General features: G+C 40.2%; 1 protein-coding gene across 3 annotated transcripts; it reads right to left on the bottom strand.

Annotated features, from left to right (window-relative positions):
* Window positions 1-311: 311 nt before the first annotated feature.
* Window positions 312-26,815, bottom strand: LOC135479485 (uncharacterized). Of its 3 annotated transcripts, none has more exons than XM_064759335.1 (18): window positions 26,714-26,815; window positions 21,486-21,548; window positions 20,689-20,843; window positions 18,328-18,458; window positions 16,747-16,879; window positions 16,038-16,106; window positions 15,242-15,357; window positions 13,857-13,941; window positions 13,055-13,222; window positions 10,520-10,606; window positions 9,184-9,278; window positions 7,194-7,277; window positions 6,571-6,631; window positions 4,933-5,055; window positions 2,931-2,995; window positions 2,458-2,529; window positions 1,529-1,698; window positions 312-895 (listed from the first exon to the last, which is right to left on the bottom strand). In XM_064759335.1, exons 1-18 carry the CDS (start codon window positions 26,730-26,732, stop codon window positions 699-701), a joined length of 1,893 nt encoding a protein of 630 aa, XP_064615405.1. In that variant the 5' UTR covers window positions 26,733-26,815; the 3' UTR covers window positions 312-698. The 3 variants fall into 3 exon arrangements, with proteins under 3 accessions (XP_064615405.1, XP_064615406.1, XP_064615407.1); XM_064759336.1 differs by having other exon boundaries at window positions 4,933-5,037; XM_064759337.1 differs by lacking the exon at window positions 26,714-26,815 and adding an exon at window positions 26,556-26,663.
* Window positions 26,816-27,308: the final 493 nt, after the last annotated feature.

Raw genomic sequence — 27,308 nt, 5'->3', positions numbered from 1 at the left:
GGTCGTGGGTTCTTTCCAGGCTCTTCCCGGTTTACATCCACCATAATGCTGGCCGCCGTCGTATAAGTGAAATATTCTTGAGTACGGCGTAAAACACCAATCAAATAAATAAATAAATCTAAGGTGAACCTGAGCATGATTTTACAGGTTAGACATTAGCAATTCCAGCAAATAGGTTTGGAGTCGGAGTTGAGACTGAGAGGACTTGCATTGGACGATAAAACCAGTGCGCATGTACAGGTAAGAAGGGCATATGATAAATGTTTATTGTCATCATGTACTCATTTGAAAGACACATGTTTTTGCCCCAGTAAACCTAAGTGGTAGATATTTAGTCGAGTCGCAAGCCACACTACCTAATGTGAAACCATGATGACTTGATGCCATGACTTTATTCTCATCAGCTGTAGTTGAAAGATGAAATTGTGGTCAACCTATGATATTTTGATACGCTGTACCTACGTAGTTGAGCTACATGCGCAGTTAAGTCACTATTCCAGTTGAAAGTTTGACAATAAAGATAATTCAGTTTGAACTTAATTGAGGAAATTACTACGTAAACAATAGAGAAAATTAGTGCCCTCTTGTAAATAACAAATAGTTCCTGATATCCGCCACAGCTGAACTGCGGAAGACGTCTACGGAATGCGAGTGATCCTTTTGACAGATATATCTGAGCTGCTTTACTGTTGCGATCATTAAGTTCCGGTAACAAACATAAACAACAGCACCGCAGAAACTAAAATTCTCGTCGACGATTGGTCATTATTGCCGTGCGATGATCGGCCCTTCACTCTCTCTATCATGTGGTCAACAGCCTCCTCCATCAAACGAAGGGGAACATTCCCCAAATCCAAAATGGTCGTGTGGAAATCCTTCAAATCGAAGTTATTGCCTGAAACGAAATATCACAGACTGCAAGTTGATTTTACAGAGAAAGTTATTGCTCCCTCCTTTTATATCTACGCTTTGTGACGCACAGTAGACAATGCCTGACATCAAACTGTTCGTGTGAATGCTTAAATAGCAACGGCTACCACCCCTTCTGGTATCATAACTCAAGCAAAATCAAGTTTCAAAAATCAAACGTGATTGACCTAGAATCAATGAAAAATGCTGTGTCTTCATCACATTTAATAAACAATAACATGATGACTTGATAATAATATGATAACAAATGAAGTATGACTTGTTTTCTAGACAGAAATAGGCGAGTTTTTTTATTGAATTTAATTATTTGATTGGCCCTTTAAACCATACAAAAGAATATTTCCCTTATACGACAGCAACCAGCATTATGGTGGGAGAAAGGCGGGCAGAGGCCAGGGGAAACCCATGACCATCCGCAGGTTGGTGCGGGACGTTCCCACATACTGAGATATGTATACGGCAATTGAATGTATAACTCCGTATTCATTGATATTATCTATGCGTGCTGAAGATGTATGAAGTCGTCAAATGACCAGATTCCAACACAATCGTTAACACAGGTTCGTTGTTACAAAAAATAGCCAACAGTATAACCTACCCAACTCCTTTTCCGCCTTGTGACGCAGTTCCCAAATTTTGAGCTCACCGATCTTGTATGCGCAAGCCTGGCCAGGAAACGTTATGTACCTGTCAACCTGATTTTCTATTTCCGGTCTTGAATATGAAGTGTAGTTGGATATGTACAAGATGGCTTCTTCTCGCGTCCACCTGAAAGAGATTAGTTTTCAATGGATCGAATTAGTTCTTTTCTCAATCCCAAAGAAAATTAAAATTTTGACAACGATTTATCCATCTTGAAAATGTCCCCTTAAGATTAAAATAGGCCACGCTGTCTAAGTGCCTTTCTGTAATATGTCGACGCGGATCACCCAGAAAGTTAAAGGATTCAATATTCAAATTTTTGTGTTGTTTTACTCTTTATAGTATATATATAGTGCACGCACTGTTTTTTTTATGTTCAAGATCATAGGAGAAGAAATGTCAGTATTCTGATCACGCTATGTTTGTGTTGGACCTGGTTTAATTGTAAAAAATAATTGATAAAATGCACATTTCAATCACGTCGACCATATTCAAAAGCTGTACTGTACTTTGGGCGAACTAGTGAATTCATATTTTTAGGCAAAATCGAACATAAACAATGCAAGCAGTCTAATAAATACGAGACCCAAACCTTTCACGTCTTTTTACAGCGTGAGGCCCAGGCACTTAGAGTAAAACATATACAAGACACAGTGTGCGCCCAAAACACTTTGTGTAAAACATATACAAGACACAGCGTGCGCCCAAAACACTTTGTGTAAATCATATACAGGATACAGTGTGCGCCCAAAACACTTTGTGTAAAACATATACAAGACACAGTGTGCGCCCAAAACACTTTGTGTAAAACATATACAAGACACAGAGTGCGTCCAAAACACTTTGAGTAATAGAGAAACAAGATAAGGTCTAGGCAATTATTACCCTAACACGTGTATTCCGGTGTCAACCACTAAGCGACAAGCTCGCAACATCTCACGGGAATACCTTCCCATTCTGCAAATGAAAAGGGATATTACTTCAGCCAAATCCGAGCAATTTTTTGTGTGAAACAGGAACCATTTTACAGAAATCAGGCTAGAATGCTTTCAATCAGCTAGTCAAATTTTATATCAAGTTGATTTCTTTGCGTTAATTCTGCACAACAGAATGATCCATTTCAACCCGTGTTCTTTCCTCCCACCATAATGCTGGCCGCCGTCGCATAATTGAAGCATTATTGAGCATAAGGCGTAAAACTCTAATCACGTAAATAAGTCAAGCCGTGTCATTATTCCATTTATACAATATTTTGCGAGGTTGTCTGCCTGCAAATGTTTATTGTGCTCTCTTCTGAAAAAAATGAGTGAAACACCAATCCTGTCAGAAATGAAATATTAATGAAGAATAAAGCTTACAGCTCGTAATCATCCTTGTACACCCTCATTTCTTCACCCAAAGCCTCTGCATACAGCGCCCATCCCTGAGGAAAACAGTGAAGCAATGTTATGTATGTGTGCCCGACTCACACGTACCCAGGAAAAGATAATATCAAGCATAGGGGTGTTTCTAGTTCGAACTCTTTTGTCGCTAAAGGTAAAAAATGCCCTGTTGTGTCATGTGACATGTCAAAAACGTCTGGATTTCAATGAAGTTTCACTAAAAATCGTTTATAGTAGATGAAAGATGGAGGAAACTGAGGAGGTAAACGCTTGTGAACTAATGAAGTTTCTAAAGGAACATTTTTGACATTTTATGTCACGTGATACAGTTGGACGTTTTCTACCTTTAGCGAAAAAAGAGTTCGAACCCGAAACTCACCCATTCCACTGGATTTAATCACTGGATTAACATGTAAAATACGCAAAGGTTTTGCGTGTTTATATGCATATGATAGCTAATTTCTCTTCTTGTACCATACCATAATAAATGACATTCTTCACTCTGATACATCAAACTTAATTAAATTCGTTCCGCATTGCTAGTGATATCTTGCAGACATAAATAACCAACCAGAATTGCAGAGTCAATCCGACACTCACCAAATTCGTTTAGGTCTCCCGCTTAATTCGGATCAAAAACGTGTTGTCTTTTGTCCATTCCTGCCTCTGCGACGACGTTAAAGGCAAAGAAAACACTAAAATCAAGTATGTATCAGATGAAAGTGAAAAACAGTGTTCAAGAAAATAGCTGGATTTATTTTTTACAATTTGTTTGTGGCCTTTTCTGACCACGAGGCTACCAGTGACGTCACATGAATTATTTGTGACTTAACACACATTAGGCTGCTAAATTCCATCATTCAAAATGCATATACATATAGATCCATGAATGCATTCGCCGATTTGAGCATGAAACGAATTATTTCAGGCAAAAAGTATAAATGTGACGCAAATGATACCTTCTGGATCGCAACAGATCACCGTAAGATATGAACACAATTTACTCGATTAGAAAAATTCTAAAAAAACTAAACCCAACTGTTTTCCTGGACAGTTTTTAATGGTCTTTCATCTGATATATACTTTATTTTAGAGAGGTCTTTGCCTTTAAGTGGGCAAACTGGTAAGGTTTTACTCATGCAGTGCTAGAGAACACTGGTTTACACAACTTGGGCCCCAGCCGCCAATGCGCGAAAAGTTACCCCATTAAGCTTGAAGCCAAATTTGATTAAATTCCGCCCCGAAATTTTGAGGACATGTACAACGGCTAGCACAAACACATTGTCGCCTTTCATTGTCATCAACGTTCGTATTATCAAATGTTATGAACGATATGTATTCCGACAAAGACAAACGCATATTTGAATTTTCAAATAATACCTTTGCTAAGGTAGGATAATTAATTTAGAAATTAATATGTTGGCAATGTCAGTAACTGAAAAGTAAAAAAAAAGCTAAAATATCAAGTAAGGTCCATCATTTAGACAACTGAAAACTATTCGTAAAAATACTTTCATTTAAGAGTGTGGAAAGTCAATGAAATATTTGAATACTATGGTGGGCTGTATGAGCCATACTAACTGTATCTAGGAACTCTGACGTCACTTCCCGGTCTTTTTGCTGACGTTCACCACTTCTAGGAACATTATTTTAGTCATGGGTAAAAAGAGTTATTCAAACATTCAGTGTCGTGATTAGAATGGGAAAACCTTCCTGTGACGTCAGAGTTCCTAAACTCTAATAGTATGGTCTATAAAGCCCACCTTAGAATTAAAATATTTAAACGGATTTGACTCTTTTCACACAAATTTTTTTTACAAAGTGAACAGCAAACAGAAGACCAGATCACAAGCGGTCGTTCATCTCAGCACTGGGATCACCACCATGTGCCCGCCACCTGTGAGTTTCTGTTTGGGGAGAATATGTGTGTGGTGTATGGCCGTTCTGGTAGTTCTGTGGTGTACCTCTGGAGCCTCACCTCAATATAAGCCGTATGTGCAGGGAAGCCAAATGGTACCCGGAAGCCTTGGCTTGGTAGACGTTTCCTGTACACTGGCAGAGACCTCTGTAGCATGTAGCTTATCTGCATCAAAACATCAGACTGGTTTTCAATATTCAACAAGAGGCTCCCTACATTTCGAAACACATGTTTATTGGTCATTCAGTTTAGAATGCCAAAGCTTACAAAATATTTGATATTTTCAATCTTTGAAAGTACCGTTCCTTTGTTTTGAGTCTGAAGTAACAGGTTCTTCCAAACTGTATCTTTCGATACACTGCAGTTTCAGTGTATATAAATATCGTCCCATACATAATTAAACTTTGTCCATTCCAAAAGACCTTGTAAAATCTCGACGTGAAACAAGAATTTTTCAGATCTCAAACTGTGTCATTTATTCATAGTTTTTCAGTGATGTCATAGCTTCTCTGAGCCAATCATTAGCACTCTATGTTGTCACGTCAGGAGAGTACTGGAGGTGTAAAGAACCAGGACAAAGAGAATTTAACAAAGGCTACATAGGCCTTGATTATGATTTTGCCACAAAAAATGAAAAATAATGCCATTAGGCGAGAAACTCTTTGTGTCAGAATGTGCCTATTTCAAAATCTGAATAAACTCAGCTGGATATGTGAGTACATAAAACTGCAAAAATCAGCATTTCGCAAATTTAGCCCCATTTTTATTTATCACCTGTTTCTCCCGGCGAAGCTGTGAATTGTCTAGATATGAGTGTGTGTGTACAAGTCTTCATCATTTCCAGGTGGCTTTAACTTTAGGGTGGGGAATTCTCTGTGGTGCATCGACAGGGGAATGCCGAGAACATGGTTTATCTCGTTTGAACTGATAGGTCCTGGCATTTAGTATTCGATAATTGGTGTTATTTTAATCATTGTTGTTGCTATTAGCCTTTATTATTTATCAAGCATATGCTGATGTCTAAGATCTATCAAGTTGTATTAACTTTCAATAACTAGTATCGGAAGTACATAAATAGTGGGGATAGATCTACATGTACGTACTCTAATGCACATTGACTTGTGGTTATAATCACGGAAAATCTCATAGATCTAATCATAAACGATTTAAAAGTTTTCTTTACATATCGTTTTACCTAGATATACCCCATGGGTTTTTTTTTTCTAACACTCAGTTTTAACACTGAAAACTGATACCCTTTCGAGCATCTTACCATGGGCTCTAGTATTAGCACCGGACATACATAATCATCACCCACTTATATTAATAGTTGTTGTAGATTACTAGTAATTTCTCAACGAAGATTAGAGTTGTTTCTAATCATCAATTTGTAATGCATAGTTTAACGTATTACCCTAAATGCAGGAGGCCTGTTGAACGAATTGTCCAGTAGGTGACAATTGTTGTTGGCTATTAAATGCCGTACCCTGACACCTAAAGTTCAAACCCCATGAGCTTCCAGTTAATTAGCAAATGATTATGAATTCAGTTAATCTAATTATGCCGTTAGTCTTTTCGCATGTTTTTATCCTACCGGCATAATTCTGGTCACCATCATGTAAGTAAAATATTCTCTATTAGTACGGCATAAAACACCAATAACGAAATAAATAAATATATTTTTCCTATTATCGTTACCTGGAAGTGATGACCTGGATTACCTTCGTGGAGTGCCAAAGACATCAGGTCGAAGGAATTTCTGAATGTGTACAAAACTACTGTTGTGAATGACCTCTATAATAAATCTTTATGCCTTGAAATTCTTGAAATTAATCATAAAATTTTATGATGTTATATAAAATTAATAATTCCTGCCAAAAAATAAGTGATAGCTATTAATGGATGGCTCGTTATACATATAACACAAAATGGTATTTGTCTCTCCATAGCCAAGGCAGTTAACTTGCTGGTGCAGCACAGTGGCTTGCGAGCCTCTCGCCAATGCGATCGTGTGTTCGTCCAGCCCATGCTGGCTCCCTCTCTGGTTGTACGTGGGAAGGCCTCTCAGCAATCTGCGGATGGTCATGGACTTCCCTCGGGTTCTGCCCGGTTTCCGCTCACAGTAGTGCTAGCCGCCGTCGATGCGAAATATTCTTGAGTTGGACGTAAACCACCAATCAAATAAATAAGTAAATAAAATAAATAAAGCGGTACTTGAGAGTATTTTCGTTTCACATGTTCAGTAGTGATTAGACTTATTAAGATGGTGGAGACCTGTTAATCCTCACAAAAGGAGTGTTGAGAAACTCGTGTATACTTACGTCAGATTTGGCCTCATGACGTTGGCGTAAAAGACGCCATTGCTGTAAGATCCACTACTACCGTCATATGGCATAGCGGCCACTCTGGAATGCATCACAAATACATACAGGGTAGATGAGAGAATATGCGTAACGACACAAATACACGTAGGATTAATGAATAATTTCGGCTTAACGCCACAAATACATGTAGGATGAATGAATGATTACGACTTGACGCTACGAATACAAGAAGGCTCAATGAATGATTACGGCTTAACGCCGCTGATACATGTAGGATGAAAGAATGATAACCATAATGCGCCTCAAACACATACAGTATGAATGAACGATTATAGCTCAACGCCACAAATACATGTTGAATGAATAAATGATTGTGGCTTAAGGCGACAAGTACATGTAGGATGAATTAATGGTTTCGGCTTAACGCCACAAATACACACAGGGTGAATTAATGGTTATGGCTTAACGCCACAAATACATGTAGGATGAATTAATGGTTTCGGCTTAACGCCACAAATACACACAGGGTGAATTAATGGTTATGGCTTAACTCCACAAATACATGTAGGATAAATAAGCATGTTTACCTCCACACATACATACGGAATGAATGAATGGTTACGGCTTAACGTCACAAAGACATATAGGATAAAGAATAACTACGGCTTAACGCCACAAGTACATCTAGATGAATTAGTGATTATAGCTGAACATCACAAATGCATGTAGGATGAATGGATCGTTATGCTTAACGTCACAAATACAGGTAAGATGAATGAATGACAACGGCTTAACGTCACAAATAGATTTAGATATCGTCAAAAAATGTAGGAAGAATGAGAGATTACGACTTATAGCCACAAATACATGTAGCATGAGTGAATGACTACGGCCTAACGTCACAAATATACGTAGGATGAATAATGATTATGGCTTAACCCCACAGATACAGGTGGGATGAATGAATGATTAGCGTTAATGCCACAAATACATGTTGTATAAATAAATGATTAGCGTTAACGCCACAAATACATGTAGGATTAATGAATGATTACGGCTTAACGCCAAAAAATACATGTACAATAAAGGGTGAAAATTTACTATGAGTGATTTGTTAATTTGTTTTGTTTGGGTCTGACATTGAATTTAACAATACGTTCAGGCCACATTGATGTGATTTCCGTAACCATATTGTAGCAGAACATATCCAATACCGGCATATCTCACCAGAAATCTGATCCTTCACATCTGCCCCAAGAGATATGTCAGATATACCGTCCCCGTCCTTACTTCACCTTGGCAAAAATACCTAGCTATACCATATTATGGTACACGCAAACCGACTGCCCGGCAAACCGTACGGTATATGCCTTTATGTACGGAAGGATACAGCGATCAGTCCGTCCGTCCGCCTCTGCATGTGTCTGTCTGTGCGTGCGTCTGTCTGTCTCTCTGTGTGTGCGTCTCTGCCTGTCTGTCTGTGCGTCTGTCTGTCTTTATCTTGTCAGTGCAAATCCTCCTCCAGTGTTCAAAAGATTTCCACAAATCTGGAAAAATGTGTTAGAGATAATATGTATATGTACATGAGGCCTTTAATATCCATTGCGTGGATTAGTTGCCAAGCTTTTGCGGTGTAAAAATAGAATTTTGAAACGAGAGCTTCGTTACCATAGAAATCCTTTATCTAAAACTACAAAATCTTAAATTACGTGGAGAGTTTTTTTCGTCTTCAAAGGAATGGAAATCTTCCAAATTTTCCCAATTTTTGATATAGGCCAGTTCTAATTATTATTTGTCTTCGCTTGTTAACTCCATTTTTGATTAGACAACCATTCAGCCAATCAAAGTCAACATAAGTCCGTGGGATTCAGTGATCATCCGTCCGTCTCTGCCTCCCTCCGTTCGTCCGTCCGTCCGTCCGTCCGTCCGCCTGTCTGTTTAAGGTCCATCCACTCGTGTTTTATCAGTAGCGAGTGGCGAATCTTACGTTAATGGAGCATCGGGGATCTTGCTGAATATCATGCCAAGTTTTGTATTGATCCTTTGATATATTATGTCTTCGTACTCTTCTATAATTGCCTCCTAGAACAGAAATGATAGAAATATTTTAATCGTTTCCAATTCCTAAATGCGCAATGACCCAGGAGCCGTCGCCCTAAATGCAAACGCTGTGAGTTCAAGTCCAGCTCATGCTGGCCTCCTTCCCGGCCGTACGTGGAAAGGTCTTCCAGCAACCTGTGGATGGTCGCGGGTTTCCCCCGGACTCCCTCGGCCGCCGCCATACAAGCGAAATATTCTTCAGAACGGCCTAAAACACCAATTAAAATAAATAAATAAGTAAATTTATATTTGTATCACGTGTACGTTTTATTTACTCTTAGTAGTAAATTAAAAGGCCCTTCTATTTTTATACCTGACTACGTGGCATGTATTGCTCATTATCTGATCCGAACAAAAGTGCCCGGAAGGCACAATTTCGGTTGACAAGAAAAGACGACAAATAATATAACCTGAATTTTTTCGGAAGATGGATGGAAACAGACTTCAATGGCCACAGAAATGTATCTCTGACGTGCTTGCCATCTCTGTTGATCAACATTAATCACGAATTCTTACGAGGCCACAATGTCTTGTCACTCGTACCCCACTTAAAATGGTTAAAAGAAAAAAAAACAAGAAAAAAGAACAGGGTTCGGGTGAGGCTAAGCGGAAACAGACACATCCTCGGATAATAGAAATAACTCGAACCTGATTGGTTATAACTGATAACATGGTGGCGCCTTTGATTGTTTCATTGTACGTCATTTTCCTTACTCTTAACTGCGATATCTCAGTTGGGGTACATCACAAAAAATTATTTTTTTATACTTCTCGTGGAGTACTTTATAGATGTATAATTTATATACATGTGCAATTGGGCTACAGTTGTTTTTCTTTTGCCGCAAATTGAATGCATCCATCATATATGGGAATAACATAAAGACGTGAAATCTGGTGTGCCCTTTCCCCTTTTATTTATTTATTTATTTATTTATTTATTTATTTATTTATTTGATTGGTGTTTTACGAAGTACTCAAGAATATTTCACTTATACGACAGCGGCCAGCATTATGGTGGGAGGAAACCGGGCACAGCCAGGGGTAAACCCACGACCATTTTTGTTTCGTTGGCACCGTGCAACATGAATAACAACATCGAACAGACATGGTCTATTTGTTCTCTGTGGTCCAAATATGGTTTATGTTAGTTAAGGCATGTAAGTTTGCAGAAAGTGTGACGAAAAGATGCGTATATATGCGCAATGAGTGTATAATCTACGTACTCCGGATGGGAACTTGAAACGGTCCTGTGATCTCAAACTCTCAAAATACTCGGAAATAGATCCATGGAAATCCTGAGACCGCATCACCTACAAGAGAAACAGAATCCTCATGAGAGTAGACTTGTGAATAGCGGGCAGGTGTTTTAAAAAGGAGGTGGCGCATTAAAAGACCGAAATATTAATAACAAACCGCACACTGGGTTATCTTGCGAATTATTCTTACGAAGGTTTCTTCTGTATTGGTTCTTCTGAAATGTTTTTTTCTCTTTACTTTTGCCTCTTTAATGACTTATTGCAAGTCCAACTCATTAAAGGAAAAATAATTAATCTCCCCTTCTTTTCGCGATAATATCCCCTCGTCTTTTCACGGAAATAATGTCTCCTCTATTTGTCACGGTAATAATGTCTCTTCGTCTATTCACGGTAATGCTCCACTCATTGTCACGGTAATACTGTCTCATCTTCTTATCATGGTAATCTTCTATGTCTTCCTTTTGGCATAATATCCCTTCGTCTTTGCATGGAAATGTTCCCTTTTGGTGTTACAGTTATAATAAAGTCTCCACTTCTTGTCACGGTGATAATGTCTCCTCTCCTCGTCACAGTAACCCCTTCACTTGTTGTCAAGGTAATAATGCCTCCACTCCTTGTCACTGTAATAATGTCTCCTCTCCTCGTCACAGTAACCCCTTCACTTGTTGTCAAGGTAATAATGCCTCCACTCCTTGTCACGGTAATAATGTTTCCTCTTCTTGCCACGGTATTAATTTTTCGTCCCGCCAAACGGACCTAAGCTTTATACTTTACTGTTTTCTGGGGCTGATTCGTGTTTTTGCTTTCCGTTCTCCTCACATTTCTATCACATAAACACTTAATTTTAGAACTATGTGACGTTTCGTACCGTTTGTCATCAGCGTCACGCAAGATAGCTAACATGACACACTAGCGTAACCAAACCAGTGGCTAGGTAATGATATTCAACTGTATTCGTTCTGTTAACAGGCGTTGTGGAATTTTTTAAACATTTTAGAACGCGAAATTTTCTATTTTTAATTAATTCAAATTTAGTGGTTGACTAAATTATTGTTCATTTTGGGGGCCTCCGTGCCCACGGCCGCAGCACAATAACCTGGGAGCCTCTCACCAATGCGATCGCTGTGAGTTCAAGTCCATCTCACGCTGGCTTTCTCTTTGGTCGTAAAAACGACTCAAAAACTGCATCAGACTGACCCAAATGAACATTGAAACATTTTGACGGTGCTAAAAAAAGATATTCTGTAACAAATTCTGTCCTTGGCTCACCAAGGCGCCTAAATCACGGTTCTCTTTGTCCCGCGCCCACCAAGGTGCCTGAATGAATCGCTCGCCATGGTGTCTGAAAAATGATTATCTCAATTCCTCGCCCACCAAGGCGCTTGAATCAGGTTTATCTCAGTCCCCCGCCCACCAAGCACACGAATCATGATTATCTTATTCCCTCGCCCACCAAGGCGCGTGAATCATGATTATCTTAGTCCCTCGCCCACCAAGGCGCTTGAATCAGGATTATCTCAGTCCCTCGCCCATCAAGGCGCCTGAATGAGGATTATCTTATTCCCTCGCCCACCAAGGCGCCTGAATGAGGATTACCTCAGTCCCTCGCCCACCAAGGCGCCTGAATCAGGATTATCTCAGTCCCTCGCCCACCAAGGCGCCTGAATCAGGATTATCTCAGTCCCCCGCCCACCAAGGCGCCTGAATCAGGATTATCTTAATCCCTCGCCCACCAAGGTGCCTGAATCATGATTATCTCAGTCCCTCGCCCACCACGCGCCTGAATTAGGATTATCTTAATCCCTCGCCCACCAAGGTATCTGAATCAGGATTATCTCAGTCCCTCACCCACCAAGGCGCCTGGATCATGGTTCCCTCTGTCCCTCGCCCACCAAGGTGTCTGAATCAGGATTATCTCAGTCCCTCACCCACCAAGGCGCCTGAATCAGGATTATCTCAGTCCCTCGCCCACCAAGGCGCCTGAATCAGGATTATCTCAGTCCCTCGCGTTTAAATCGTGGTTGTCTTATCCTCGCCCACCAAGGCGCCTGAATGAGGATTATCTCAATCCCTCAACCACCAAGGCGTTTAAATCGTGGTTGTCTTATCCTCGCCTATCAAGGCGCATGAATCATGATTATCTCAGTCCCCCGTCCACCAAGGCGTCGGAAACACTACTGTCTCAGTCCCTCGCCCGTCGATGCATGTAATGGGTTGTTCCTGGACAGTTAGCTCTTCACGTGAGGATGTATATTAGCTGACTGAAGCTGGTTCGGATGTCGCTCTGTGGAAGGAAGGTTGTCAGGCACCTGGCGAAGTGCAGAGGTTTCCCTTCATCGGCGGACAAAACTGGCCTGACATATGGGAAATAAATAAGTAAATAAAGTATCTCCTTATCTGGCAGTACCTACATGTATAATCCTGATCGTCGCCGTATAAATGAAATATTCTTCAGTACGGCGTAAAACACAAATCACATAAATAATAGCAATATGTACTAACCTTCATCATTTCTCCGCTAACCCTTTGAACTTCGCTTTCACCGCGCGCATGGACTTCTTCCGGTGTCATGTCTACCGATAGTTGCCACTTGAGACACGCCTCATAATAGTCCCTACCCTGATCCCATGAACCCACTCCTGCAGCTGGGCGACTGTAAGGCATGTAGTCCTACGGCGGGCAGAGAAGTAGAAATAAAAGCTGGAATAGTTCTTACAAGGCTGCATCAACGATACCGCAATCGCATTCACCGTGATGACGTATCTCTTCACTACATGTTGCCATGGGCGTTTATTTAATACGTCAGCCGGGTGTTTGCCACTGCTTCTTAAGACTTGCCGCAGGAGATCAATTATTGGTGGTACGAATTAAGTTGTCAATTTCAACATATTTTTAAATTCTTTTGAATTCTGAATGTATTATATATATTTTTGTAACAAATAATGGATAAGCATTGGCAAGAAGAATGTGGAATTCTTTTGAATGAATATTCTTCATGCATAAAACACATCATTTGAAAGGTTGTCACATGCATTCTACATTTTTGAAATAACAGTACTCGTTTTCATCAGTTTAAACTCGGTCTTTCAGCGGATGGTCGTGGGTATCCACCGGGCTCTGTCCGGTTTCGTCCCACCATAATCCTATCCGCCGTCATACAAGTGAAATATTCTTGAGTACAGCGTGTAACAACAATTAAATAAAAAAAAGCAAATCAATTAGTTTAAACTCCAATTTTCAAAAGGAAGAGATTCTAGAAAGACACATCATCCAGAGAGAAATGCAGGGACAACATAATTCTCACGTTCTTCAGGAAAGTTTTAAAATCCCGGAAAGGATGGAGGACACCGGTGTTAATAGCAACAAGAGCACGTGACCGGAAATCCTCTCTGAAATGAAAAGTGGTCCCGGTTCATTCATCTGCCCGTGAATAACATCACAAATTTTTAAAACTGTTACATGTTTTGAAACATGGATGACAGTCACCACCAGTGACATCATAAAAGGCATAAGCGATGTACATTTTCCGTTCGATAATTGCCACAATCTTAATTGTGTAATAATTGAAGAAGACGATTAAGTACAAGTTTCGCGGCATTTGAGAGCATTGCAGTTTAACGTTAAGGAACCATATAACCGGTGTGTAAAACATTACTGAAACAATGTTTGCAAAAATTACGCATGTACATGTAGGTGATTACAAAAAAAATGATGTGACGTCAGAGTATTCTGCCATTAGCAGGATGATCCATAAGCCGATAATACAATTCTGAAAAAGTTATAACGACATAAAGTCTAAAGACACAAAGTCTAAAGACATAAATTCTAAAGACATAAATTCTGGAGACATAAATTCTAAAGACAAAAAGTCTAAAGATATAAAGTTTGAATGAAGTCTAAAGATAAAAATCGAAAATATAAAGCCTAAAGACATAAAGTCTAAAGACATTAAGTTTAAAGATATAAAGTCTAAAGATATAAAGTGAACGTTTTAAGTTTTCATCAGTTTATCTGGCGATTCCTTCTTCCAATTTGAAGCTGTATTTCCCTTTAGCCTCTGTAGCTACTCAGACTGGCCACTCGTCATTTTATATCTACAGAGATTCCCACATCGGAATAATCGCCCCATTCATAAATTTCCCGTAGTTTCTGCCAGACTTAATAAAGGCACAATATCAAGCGGCTACGTAACACATTTTCTCGGAAGAAAGCAGACTCAGTACAGTTTCCAGAAGTGCGTGCAGCTTTTTATAAATAATATATCAGATTGGTGAGGTTGTTTAGGCCTTTTTTGTCTAGACAGTTGAATGTATTGCTGGCTATTAGCGACCGGACCATGTGGTCGATGGTTCGAAGCCCCGGATGGTCTCAGCTAAGTTTTGATACTAGAATCTGTGAAAAACATGTATCCAGAAAGTGTAATACGTAATAGCGAGAACACTGTTAGCAATAATACACATTATTTACATAAGCGGCAAAATAGTGACTGAATAAAAGTTCAGGGTATCATTTTCCATATTTGCATATTTGCATATTTCTTGTGCATGCGTGTTTGATTACCATCAGCCTCTACATTTGAGATCATCTGCCAAACCTAACAGTTGTCACATAAAATAAATAGTTTTGTGTACGAAATCAAATAGCTATCAAATACATTTTTACAAATAATAATTATTTCAGTATATATACTTTTCTGTTTGTGATATAGTCGTAAGATTCTCCAGAGTTTCTTTGAAAGGTTCATAGAACGCAGAGTGAAATGGATCCTCCACCAAGATGGCGTCGATCTGACCTGGCACCTTGGCCTGCAGGAATGAAAAATAAAATATCCACATTGTGTAACTTCTAAACAGTGATTTATAGTGATTTATTTACTGATTTGATTCCAGCCCAATGTACGTGGGAAGGTTTGACAGCAACCTGCGGATGTGGATGGTCGTTGGCTTTGCCCAGTTTCCTCTCACCATAATGCTGGCCGCCGTCGTAGAAGTGAAATATTCTTGAGTGCAACGTAAAACACCAATCAAATAAACAAATAAATTTTATTTGATTTGTGTCGGTTGCTTTGACGCAGCTGAAAACACCAGTTTGTAATGGCCCCCTGTTTGGATGTCGTCCTCAGAGGTATTTACTTATCCCATTGGTATTTAATGGGATAAAGAATTTTTCAGTGGAATGATGAAGATCATGTTCACGGGTGGAGGAAAACGGAGCGCCCCAAGTAAACCATGACAAACATCGCGACCTCTTTACTCTTGGGTCAGATAGTCACAGTGAAGCAGCACTTTAACATCTGAGCCAGCCCACAATCTACAGCGATTGGCTAGGACATACACTTCACACGTCTGCGTGCGCTCGTAGCACAACGGTATTTTTCTTTAATTAGTTCTTCTGTTAAGCTTTGTATAACAATGAGTCATTTCGTCAGGTGTACTTTGCTTTTGACAATTGTATCGAGGCAATACAGTACAATCCAAAAACCAACCAGGGAAGCCCAATGGTGTGTCCGATTGAGACGAACAGCCTCTTGGCACAACTCGGTATATTCCGCCAACTGAGAAAAAAGGGTGAAACATATTTAGTACTTTTATTTATTTATTATTTTATTTATTTAAAATTTATTTTATAATAAATTATTAAAGATGAATCATGAAATAGACCAGTAGAGGGGCACTCTCAACAAATTTGTCCAAAATCCGCGGGATAAATTGATCAAAACGTCGATCGCCTTAAGAATACTGTGTCAGGCGTACCAGTTCGTAATGAATGTAATCAGTTAGCAGCTTTTCATTTGTAACGCATGCACATGACGACGTACGACGTAACACACGTGAATATGACTGTAGGACATTTATGACATAATTCACTCGCATGTCAATATACGCGTACAAGACAATTCGATGACGTAATACAAATGTATGATGCAATATGCATGGATGACTTAATACAAATGTATGATGCAATATGCATGGCTGACGTAATACAAATGTATGATGCATGGATGACGTAATACAAATGTATGATGCAATATGCATGGATGACGTAATACAAATGTATGATGCAATATGCAGGAAAGACGTTATACAAATGTTTGATGCAATATGCATGGTGACGTAATACAAATGTATGATGCAATATGCATGGATGACGTAATATTGATGTAATACAAATGAACGACAATTTCATTACCATACCCGTGTTTTCAACAAGCCGATTCGTGTTATGAAATTTTCAAAATCTGGTTTAGTTTTGAAGGGAACATTCATCAAATTCCTCCACTCATTCTGTAAACCATTCATGAAACTGACGGGATTTAGACCCCCGAATCTGAAAACGATAAAACCAAACGGTTTGTTACATTCCTCTTGCAGTGGGTTCTCTGGCTTGTTTTTTTATCAGATTACAATACCTATGGCAGGAACTGTGTATGGTGGTTATTTGTGCTTCAGATCGTCAGATTCTAGTTGATTATTTCACTGGTGTTTTTTGACGTATACTCAAGAATTTTCCTCCTGTGTGACGGCGGCCAGTATTATGGTACAATGAAACCATTCAGAGACCGAAGGAAACCCACGATCATCCGCAGGTTGCTGACAGACCTTCCCAAGTACGTCCAAAGAGGAAGCCATGAGCCGGACTTGAACTCACAGAGACCACATCGGTAAGAAGCCCTCGAGTCAGCGCAAGCACGCTAACCATTCGGCTTCGTCACATTCAACGTTGTTCACTTCTTTTATGTTTAGAGGTCTACTGCTCGTCCTAAATTAGTTTCTTTTTACATAAACCATATTTAGTTACATATGTTTAACCTGTCTAGGTGTACACTCTCTACTCTGTCACAAACTGCGCGCACACTTTCCAGTCATAATCTGTTTAGACATTACAGCCATTGAAAACCTCTACTCATTCTAACTGGTTAATAGCTACACACTTTTGCCATGGAGTCACAAGTTGTGTAGGGCTGGCAGACCGGAGACGAAGCCAGAGTGAGCTGGACTTTAAACCACAACGACTTCACTGGTGAACGGCTCCTGAATTATTGTGCTGCGCCAGCGCTCTAACCACTAGGCCATGGAGGCCACTTGCGATTTACTTGTTGTTTAACAATTACTGCTTCACATTCTGTCCAGAAAACAAGTAAAGAAACCACCTCTACATACAGATTTCTCCTGATTTCCCACTGAGGTTAGGGGATCTAATCCCGTTGTATCTATGTTACTGTAATTCGCATGACTGCAAGGTGTTTATTTTAACATGTTCTGAGGGTATCATTCCGTGTTGACTAATAAAATTATATCTTTTGTGAAGTTCTGAAACTGGCCAATCCAACCAGTTTAAATGCGCATAAATTGCACAGAAATCTACTCTTTCAGGTAGAAGATTTTTTTTTTTTTTTTTTTTGATTGGTGTTTTACGCCGTACTCAAGAATATTTCACTTATACGACGGCGGCCAGCATTATGGTGGGTGGAAACCGGGCACAGCCCGGGGGAAACCCACGGCCATCCGCAGGTTGCTGGGAGACCTTCCCACTTACGGCCGTAGAAGACTTAGGATAGAAGCGGTTTTTGTACCAAGGATCGTATCAAGCTGATTTCAAACCTCGATCATCAAATTAATTTACTTTCCTGTCAGCCATTACCAACCCAACAAATTTCATTCCATTTCAAAAACTAATCGCCACAGTATAAGTGAAAACGGTTTGAGTCTAGATAGTGTATATCAACAATCTAATTAACAAATCAATCAAAAAACCGAATGGAATCAAATGATTACTTCATCCATGTGTATCCTTCAATGTAAGTGTTAAATGCGTCCTCCAAGATGACATAGTTCAGCTGTTCGTCTGCTCTCAATTCGTCCTTCTTAATGCCTCTCAGTCTGTCAAGAAACTCCTCCACTTTAGCCTGAAATACATCAAAGAAATCATCAGTGTGGTCTGCTAGCAACTAACTGTGAAACGCGTCTCTAATCTTCCACATAGAAAACCAATACAGAACGTTAACAAGTATATCTTTAAACACCATTAAAAACTGTCCAATCAAATAGTTGGATTTATTTATTTTTTTTATTTTTTTTTTGTTTTTGTTTTTTTTTTCCAACCGAGTAAAATGATTTTAAAAGATCAGATTGTACGGTGGTCTGCAGTGAACCAAATGGTCTCAGTGACGTCACATCCATACAGTGACGTCACATCCACATTTTTGTTTGACATAGCTCGTTTCAAGGTTCATACGGTGAATGTATTCACAGATCTACATATATATGCATTTTTATTGATGAAATGTAGCAGCCTATGTGAGTTAAGTGGCAAAATTCTGATGTGATGTCACTGGTCCCAAAATTGTCAAAATTGGCCACCGTAAAATTCAAACTTTCAAATGCATTTTACTGGGTTAAAAAAATTATGGACAAAGTTTAGTGGTTTTTCATCTGACATATACTTAGCGTTAGTGTGTTCTTGTACTTTCCTAAACTGTGCTGTCTGTTGTTCATCCATGGCTTTACGATGACGTTTTGTTGGCATACCTTTATATCCAACGTTTTATTCATACATTACAGGAGAACAACAGTCTACACAGCTTGGACCAAAGTCGCCAAAGTTGCGCAAGAAAAGTGTCTCCCCTGGAACAACAATTCCCTGTCTAACTACACAGCTGTAGTCGATATGTTTTTGTCCTGTTTGTTTGATACATGTTTTGTTTAAATGAAGGAACAATGATTATATATGTGGAGTCAGCTGGTTTACATTAACATAATTTTGCTCAGTTTATTTGCACTTTCAGCTGTATTACAAAAGTTGTCTCCCTTCGTATTCTTTGTGGTGTTTTCTCTTTATCTCTTTGTCGTTACCTTTCCCGATTAATTTAGGCTCGTTTCAAGACGATATAACATGATGGGTTGGCAAACAAAAATTATAATTCCAGTTATAGAAATGGAGTAGGCGTATTATTATACAGCAAATTTGCTGACAGTTTGGGTTACGGTGCAGCATGGAGGTAGAGTAGATTGATAGATTGAGGCACAACTATGAGGCTTCAAAGTGTTCAATGTACGTCTCTGACATCGCTGGTGAGTGGGGTGAGGGCTTTGTAGTTACTGGAGATTGATACTGTCTGGCTTGGTCAGGCCACAGCGCAAGCGCTCTCGACAGGCAGTGGCAGGCGGAACAGCCTGATTTGATAAAGACTTAAGTCAAGCTCGTGGACATTTTGTTGACAATGCCAGCCGCTGAGCAACAGGCCTGACAGTCTACATGTGTGCATCACTCCATCCAAGCACGCAAAACTTGCATTTCCTCTGTTATCAACAGGTACATGTAAGTTTAAACCTCGGATAAAAACAGGAAGAGAGGAAATGTTGCAGAAGTAACTCTTGCATTACAGGAAGAGAGGAAATGTTACAGAAGTAACTCTTGCATTACTTCCAAAAACTCGGAATTCGCGCTTACGACGTGGTACGTATACACTTTTCATTTTGCTCTTTTGGTTTTTCATGAAAGCTGATCGGAAAGTATATATCAGTACTCTGTCAAAGACAGGCAATATTTTGATTTTATCAGTTTTTCTAATGTTAATCAAATGGGCCTTTTTGGGATTTTTTTAACACTGAATTTCTCTGAAAATTTTCTTCCACCTCCAATTCACTTAAGCAGTCAATAACTTGATATGTTATCTACGTTCACACGATTTTTTTCTCTCAGTTGAGCGGAAAGTATTTCAGATTACGCCAACATCGTTTTACAGTACGGTCTGTTTCAGATCACTGCAACAACCTGACCAAGTCTCATACAGCTGTCAATCAAATGTGCTCAAAGATCATTTTATATGCAATTTACAACCGTTCTTGCTACATATAGAGGCAATTTATGTGCTCCCTTTCTGGGCAAGTCTAGATGATCTTCGGTAACGCGTAGTGTACAACAGAGCGGGATAGGACTGCATATTAAGACTTTTCATAACTCAATAGACCAGCATGCGGTCAGCGGGTCAGTCAACCATATCTAGCCCGATTAGTGCCTCCTTCTGTTCTACCGCCATGGATGCACTCTCACATGCGTGAGTGTACCTTTTTTTAAATAATTTTTTCTAGATAGTCGTATAGAGATTTCACACAATGAAAAAGTCAGACTCGTACCTTTCTAAGCGCATGCACGGTGAGATTGTAGGACTCGAGCTGATCGTTATACTCGCTATACCCAAAGCCTGTGGCGAATTCTGGAAATGTATGCAGTGTCCAGGACCAAAACTGATCTGACAATGTGGCAAAGTCAAGCGACGCATCTCCTGTAACTAAAGTAGTAAAACGTGTGACAATGACAAGTATGAATCGCGTTCTACTGATTAGAATGGTTCAAAAATGGGAAAATACCGCGTGGTACTGATCAGAAAGGTTAAAAAAAACGGGATAATACCGCGTGGTACTGATCTGAAAGGTTCAAAAACAGAATAATACTGCATGGTACAGATCAGAATGGTTCAAAATGGGATACATACACACATACATACATATAACAGAGTATATTGGGTTCTGTTGGCGGCTCCACAAAATGTTACCAACCGCCTGATAGACTATCTTTTCACTGGTATGACGTACATTCTGTCTTGGTACGCGTCCAAATGACGCTTCTCTTGCGCGAGGATTCAGAACTGACTATTATTGTAGCCTGTTTGTCGAAGGTTAGGCCCTACTTGTACTTGACAAGACAATACCGTTTCATTCGTAAACAACACTTAACTATAATGAATTGCTCGGTACTCTAAGGTGAAGGCATGCTCGTTAGTAGTCCTATATACCTACTTATTACATCTACCCTGATTCCTCCAGGCTCTGCCCGGTTTCTTCCCACCATAATGCTGGCCGCCGTTGCATAAGTGAAATATTCTTGAGTGTGGCGTAAAACACCAATCAAATAAATAAATAAGTACATATACCTTGCGTGGCGCTGAAGACGAGCCCAATGCAGAACAGAATGACCAGCCGTGCCATTGTGGGTCCTGAAGAAAAAGAAACAGGATAGACAGTGAGAAGTGTTATTGTTTGGAGTCACAAACACTCACGCAGTTTTCGTGTTTAAAGACTACGTTCCCACTGAATTATCTCCCTTGGGGTTGCGATTGCAGCACGAATAGACTGGTCGCACGTGAATCATGTGCAGGCATAAAAACCAGCTGCGATCAGCTACGATCTATATAATTATGAGTAATCTTAATCAGATGGACTTTGTCATGCGAGTCTCCGTTCTAGCATCGCAAATGATCTTCGTGCATTAACTGATTTTTTTATTTATTTGATTGGTGTTTTACGCCGTACTCGAGAATATTTTACTTATACGACGGCGGCGGGAGGAAACCGGTTGATGGCAGACCTTCCGGTGAACGGCCGGAGAGGTCTTCATGCATTGCATGTAAAGTGTCACGGAGTCCTTTTGATTTATCACGCAATCAGGTGACTATATCGCTGAAAAATTGAAGTTTTGGGGGTTTCAATCGGGTAAATCAGCCAAGATCGACCACGATCAAAAAGATCGTAGCGAATCGCAGAGGTCGTAGATAGTTCCAGCATGACTAAGGCTGTGATATAGTTATACCAGCGTGTTTAGTGAATATACGGCCTAATATATTTCGTCCAGATGATCATTATTATCACAGAACCGATGGGCGATGGAAATATTGATCTTTGAGGCAATGCTTTGCTATCTGCTGGCGCGTGCGCTTTAGACTTGTTCAGCAAATACGGCAGCTTACTCAAGGCGGATCAACCAATCACAGGCCGAGTTTTTTCTCTGAATTGTGAAAATAAATGCTATCCACACCGTTCCATTAAAGGGAGACCACCTATCAGACTAGATTTTTGTATTGTAGCATGATGGGACTGGGATCGTGGCATGGTGGTAATGGGATTGTGGTATGGTGGGACCGGGATTGTGGTATGGTGGGACCGGGATTGTGGTATGGTGGGACCGGGATTGTGGTATGGTGGTAAGGGGATTGTGGTATGGTGGGACTGGGATCGTGGCATGGTGGGACCGGGATCGTGGCCTGGTTGGACCGGGATTGTGGCATGGTGGGACAGGGATCGTGGCCTGGTTGGACCGGGATTGTGGTATGGAGGGACCGGGATTGTGGCATGGTGGGACTGGGATCGTGGCATGGTGGGACAGGGATCGTGGCCCGGTTGGACCGGGATCGTGGTATGGTGGGACTGGGATCGTGGCATGGTGGGACAGGGATCGTGGCATGGTGGGACTGGGATCGTGGCATGGTGGGACTGGGATCGTGGCATGGTGGGACTGGGATCGTGGCATGGATGTCCCACGATTATGTCCGGTGTTGCAGAATATTCCTGTCAGTCATTCCTGTGAAACTGTTGCTGCTCGTGAGTTCTTCTGTGAAACCGTGTAAAACGTATTCCGTGACCAACCCCGTGTCGTTCTTGACATGACCGTTGCATTTTCACTCGGCTATACCCGGGCTGTAACCCATGAGTATTCTCTGAAACCACTTCAAAAGTTGATTTTTAGGCAAATAACAGTGGATTGTTATTTTTTTTTTTATTTCAATTCTTGGTAAACTGGTAGTGCCTGTTGTCTCGGGGCTGAGGGGGCTGATTCTGTAAGTACAACAATGTATGTAGCAAATCGTTACGATAAGTTTCTTACTGAAGTGCATTCACTGAATGTAACCATGTTTTATCCAAAATCATTTGAGATGTTTACCTCAGGAATGTTTACAAAACTGATTAATTTCATTCATTATATTTTTGCTATTTATTCTACTGTCTGTTTTAACGAATTCATCGTCATTCCATTTGATCTGTGTTATAGTTTATCAGTATTTCATTTCATTAATGTCACAACAGTATCTCAGTTAGTCTGTAAACAGTATAAGAATATCTCCGTGTGAATGTCCTTAAAGGTCCGTTTAATTTTCCCCAGGCTAATTAGCAGGAGTATGCCTGCGTATAAATAATGTATGTTATGTAAAAACACTGATGTCGTCCTTAACATACCACAAGACAAAAGGGTTCCGTTTTCATTGGACAGCAAGGTCCCGTGGTGGGCGTGTATACTCCCGTATTCTCCCCTTGAGTAACCGCGTAATGAATAGCCCCCCGAAGTAAAATAAACACATACCTCATTTCAGCCTGATAATTGTTGCCTGTTTATTTTATTTTTTTTTTTGATTGGTGTTTTACGACGTACTCAAGAATATTTCACTTATACGACGGCGGCCAGCATTATGGTGGGTTGACACCGGGCAGAGCCCGGGGGAAACCCACGACCATCCGCAGGTTGCTGCCAGACCTTCTCACGTACGGCCGCCAGCATGAGCTGGACTTGAACTCACAGCGACCGCATTGGTGAGAGACTCCTGGGCCAGCCTGTTTATTAATTACACGTGAGCTGTTACTGAGCGTAAAACACGTTTCGTTACAGTGGACTTTGAGCTGTCGCCAGAACAATGGCTTTATTTAACGTGAAATAGAATAATGATGTATATCGTCACTGCATGACAGAGCTTTGTCGGGTTTGGTCTGTCAGTAGTCCATTGGGGTCGGTCACGTTGCTCATTAACTTACACTTTGAAATGATCACCAGCCCGTTTATTGGTATTATACATCGACTTCTTCTTTCCTACATCATTGAAAACTGTTGTCTACTTCTCTTTGTATGATTCCGCCCTATTTTTGTACTTTAAAGACTTTCTTAGTTCTTTGGTAGTTTGTGTTAAGCTTTCTTTTTGGGAATTGGCCTTGCGATTACTGACCCGGAACGTCCTTATTCGTTGAGGGGTGGTATAAGAATGTCTATTTCGACGCATAGATTCACAACTCATTTACGACTGATTGATTTATTGATTCGTTTTATTTCAAAAACATTTTGCTATACATAAATTCACACACTGTTTCCTTACAAATTTTATCCCATGGATGCTAAAATACAGTTTGGATTAGGTATATTCGCCGCGGCTAGTCATATGTTTTGCCCTTACATAGACGAGTAATAAAATAAGTTATAAGGCATTAAGTGTTAAGACAATAAAAAGTCTGCCAAGCATGATGATTTAGATATATCAGCGTACTAAATCTCTTGTGTTCGCTGTCGTATTTACTGCATTAGCGATATAAGTTATAAATCTATGGCCTGTAAGTGCGAGAAAGACGTGTAAGTACTAAAAACCTTGGAGAATTATAAGCCCAGCGCTCTCCGGGCGGTATGTGGGAAGGTCAGTCAGCAACCTGCGGATGGTCGTGGGTTTCCCCCGGGCTCTGCTCGGTTTCCTCCCACCATAATACAGGCCGCCGTTGTATAAGTGAAATATTCTTGAGTACGGCGTAAAACACCAATCAAATAAATAAATAAATAAGCCTAGTGAAAATCTGTAGGTAGAGTGGACACAGGGGCGGTCCATGTGCTCTGTGACAACACACTACATGGAGATCGAGGACTGATAGTGTTCGTATACACAACCTTGACACAAACACTTTGATCTCTTCTACTACAGGAGTGTCACGTTACGTAGACTCACGCTGCTAATCCAGCAGTTTCAAGACCTCTTGATAGCACTGTATACATAGTACAAGCTGCTCAGTCGTTCCACCGTTCCAGTTTTATAGTATTATGAAACCCTACCTCACACGATGTCAGTGCACTCCAGAATTCGCTATGGCTTTGTTTACAATCGGTATATCTTGCTTGTGTGTGGGATTTGTGATGTTTGTGTTTCATTGACCTTCCTAGTCTCTGTGGCTCACATAGCGGAGTAAGCATCATAACTATTGTAAGTCAAGATGATAAGTGTAAGAAACGTCATTATTACCATATATCAAGACGTTTTCAGCCGACGGACATGATAACAAACGTCATTATCATCATAAGCCAAGATGATAAGTGTAAGAAACTTCATTATTGCCATGTATCAAGACTCTTTCAGCTGACCGACATAAAACAAGCGTCATTATTACCATATATCAAGGCGTGTTTAGCTGACCGACAGGGTAACAAGCGCCATTATTATCATAAGACAAGATGATAAGTGTAAGAATGGTCATTATTAACATACATAAAACGATAATAACAGGCCCACGTAGTGAGAAACGCCATTATTACCATACGTAAAGACGTTTTGGCTGATCGTAGAAATAACTAGCTTCATTATTATCATATATAAAGACGTTTTCAGCTGACGGAAAAAATAACAAGCGTCATTATTATCCTATGTAAAGACGTTTTCAGCTGACCGACATGGTAACAAGCATTATTGCCATACGTCAATAAAGGCGCTAAACGCAGGCCGAAATATTAATACACTTCATGATTACCACGTGTTTAGATGTCAATAGACAAATATCCCCGATTTACATACTGGGTCGCTTGTATTTATCTTTACTGTGATAACTATCATGACATTGAAGTCGAGGCAATTAAGGAGTAAAGCACAATGTTTGTTTACTTATTTATTTGATTTGTTGTTTACACTCATTCATACTCAAGAATATTTCACTTCAACGAATGCGGCCAGCATTATGGCCATCCGCAATTCGCTAGCAGACCTTCCCACGTACGACCGGAGAGGAAACCAGAACAAACAGGACTTGAACTCACAGCGATCGCTTTGGTGAGAGGCTTTCTCATTCATGCAGTACGACGTTTAATCTCTTTACCAAAAAGTTATAATCTTTAAAAGGAGCAGATATTTTTAATTCGATCTCTGTGTTTATTTATTTATTTATTTGATTGGTGCTATACGCCGTACTCAAGAATATTTCACTTATACGACGGCGGCCAGCATTATGGTGGGAGGAAACCGGGCAGAGCCCGGGGGAAACCCACGGCCATCCTCAAGTTGCTGGCAAACCTTCCCACGTACGGCCGTAGAGGATGCCAGCATGAGCTGGACTTGAACTCATAGCGACCGCATTGGTGAGAGACTCCCGGGTCATTACGCTGCGCAAGCGAGTTAACCAACTGAGCCCCTCGATGTCTGTAAGAAAGTACTTACGTCCTCGTGAAGAAATGCTTAAGCGTCTGTTAAGGGTTCACCATAAAGTCCGGCTGCATGGGATAAGTAGACAATCTGGTGAAAGACAGATTATTCTCCTATTCATTGGTGCACAATTTGGAAGAAGAATTGTAATTACACTGATCGACGCCACTCACCTTGTTCCCAGGAATTCATTCCCTTGCTCACCGCGACTATTATACAGCGCGTCTCTGGAATGAATGTTATGCCCTGGCACAGTATTCTCGGTAGTAACTCAGCACAACTACACGTACAATGCACGAAGAGAACAATGCTTCGGGTAGTATGTAGATGTGTATACTTTTTTATACACTGATGTCAGATATATGTTTGCAGTAAATCAAGAGGCTGTCTTTGGGAAAAGAAAATATGGGACATTAAATAAATAGTGTGAGCACAATATCAACACGTGGAGAAGTAAGACGTCTTACTTGTTTACATATTTCACCATTAATATTTCAGCGTAATACAAACTCCAGTGCCAGAATGGTAAATGTACATCAGTAAACGTGATACTGACAGATACATCCAATGCATTGAGAAAGGGAGGAACAGTAAAAGGAATATAAACGTTACTGGGTATCCAGACACTAAGGTTATTGTGAAAATCAAAGACAATATTTACAAACTACGAGGATATTTATTTATTTATTTATTTGATTGGTGTTTTACGCCCTATTCAAGAATATTTCGCTTATACGATGGCGACCAGCATTATGGTGGTAGGAAACC

The sequence above is a fragment of the Liolophura sinensis genome, chromosome 12, assembly GCF_032854445.1.
Source record: "Liolophura sinensis isolate JHLJ2023 chromosome 12, CUHK_Ljap_v2, whole genome shotgun sequence".
NCBI classification, from domain to species: domain Eukaryota; kingdom Metazoa; phylum Mollusca; class Polyplacophora; order Chitonida; family Chitonidae; genus Liolophura; species Liolophura sinensis.
The sequence above is the reverse complement of the archived record's forward strand: the minus strand, read 5'-3'. Positions and strand labels throughout refer to the sequence as shown.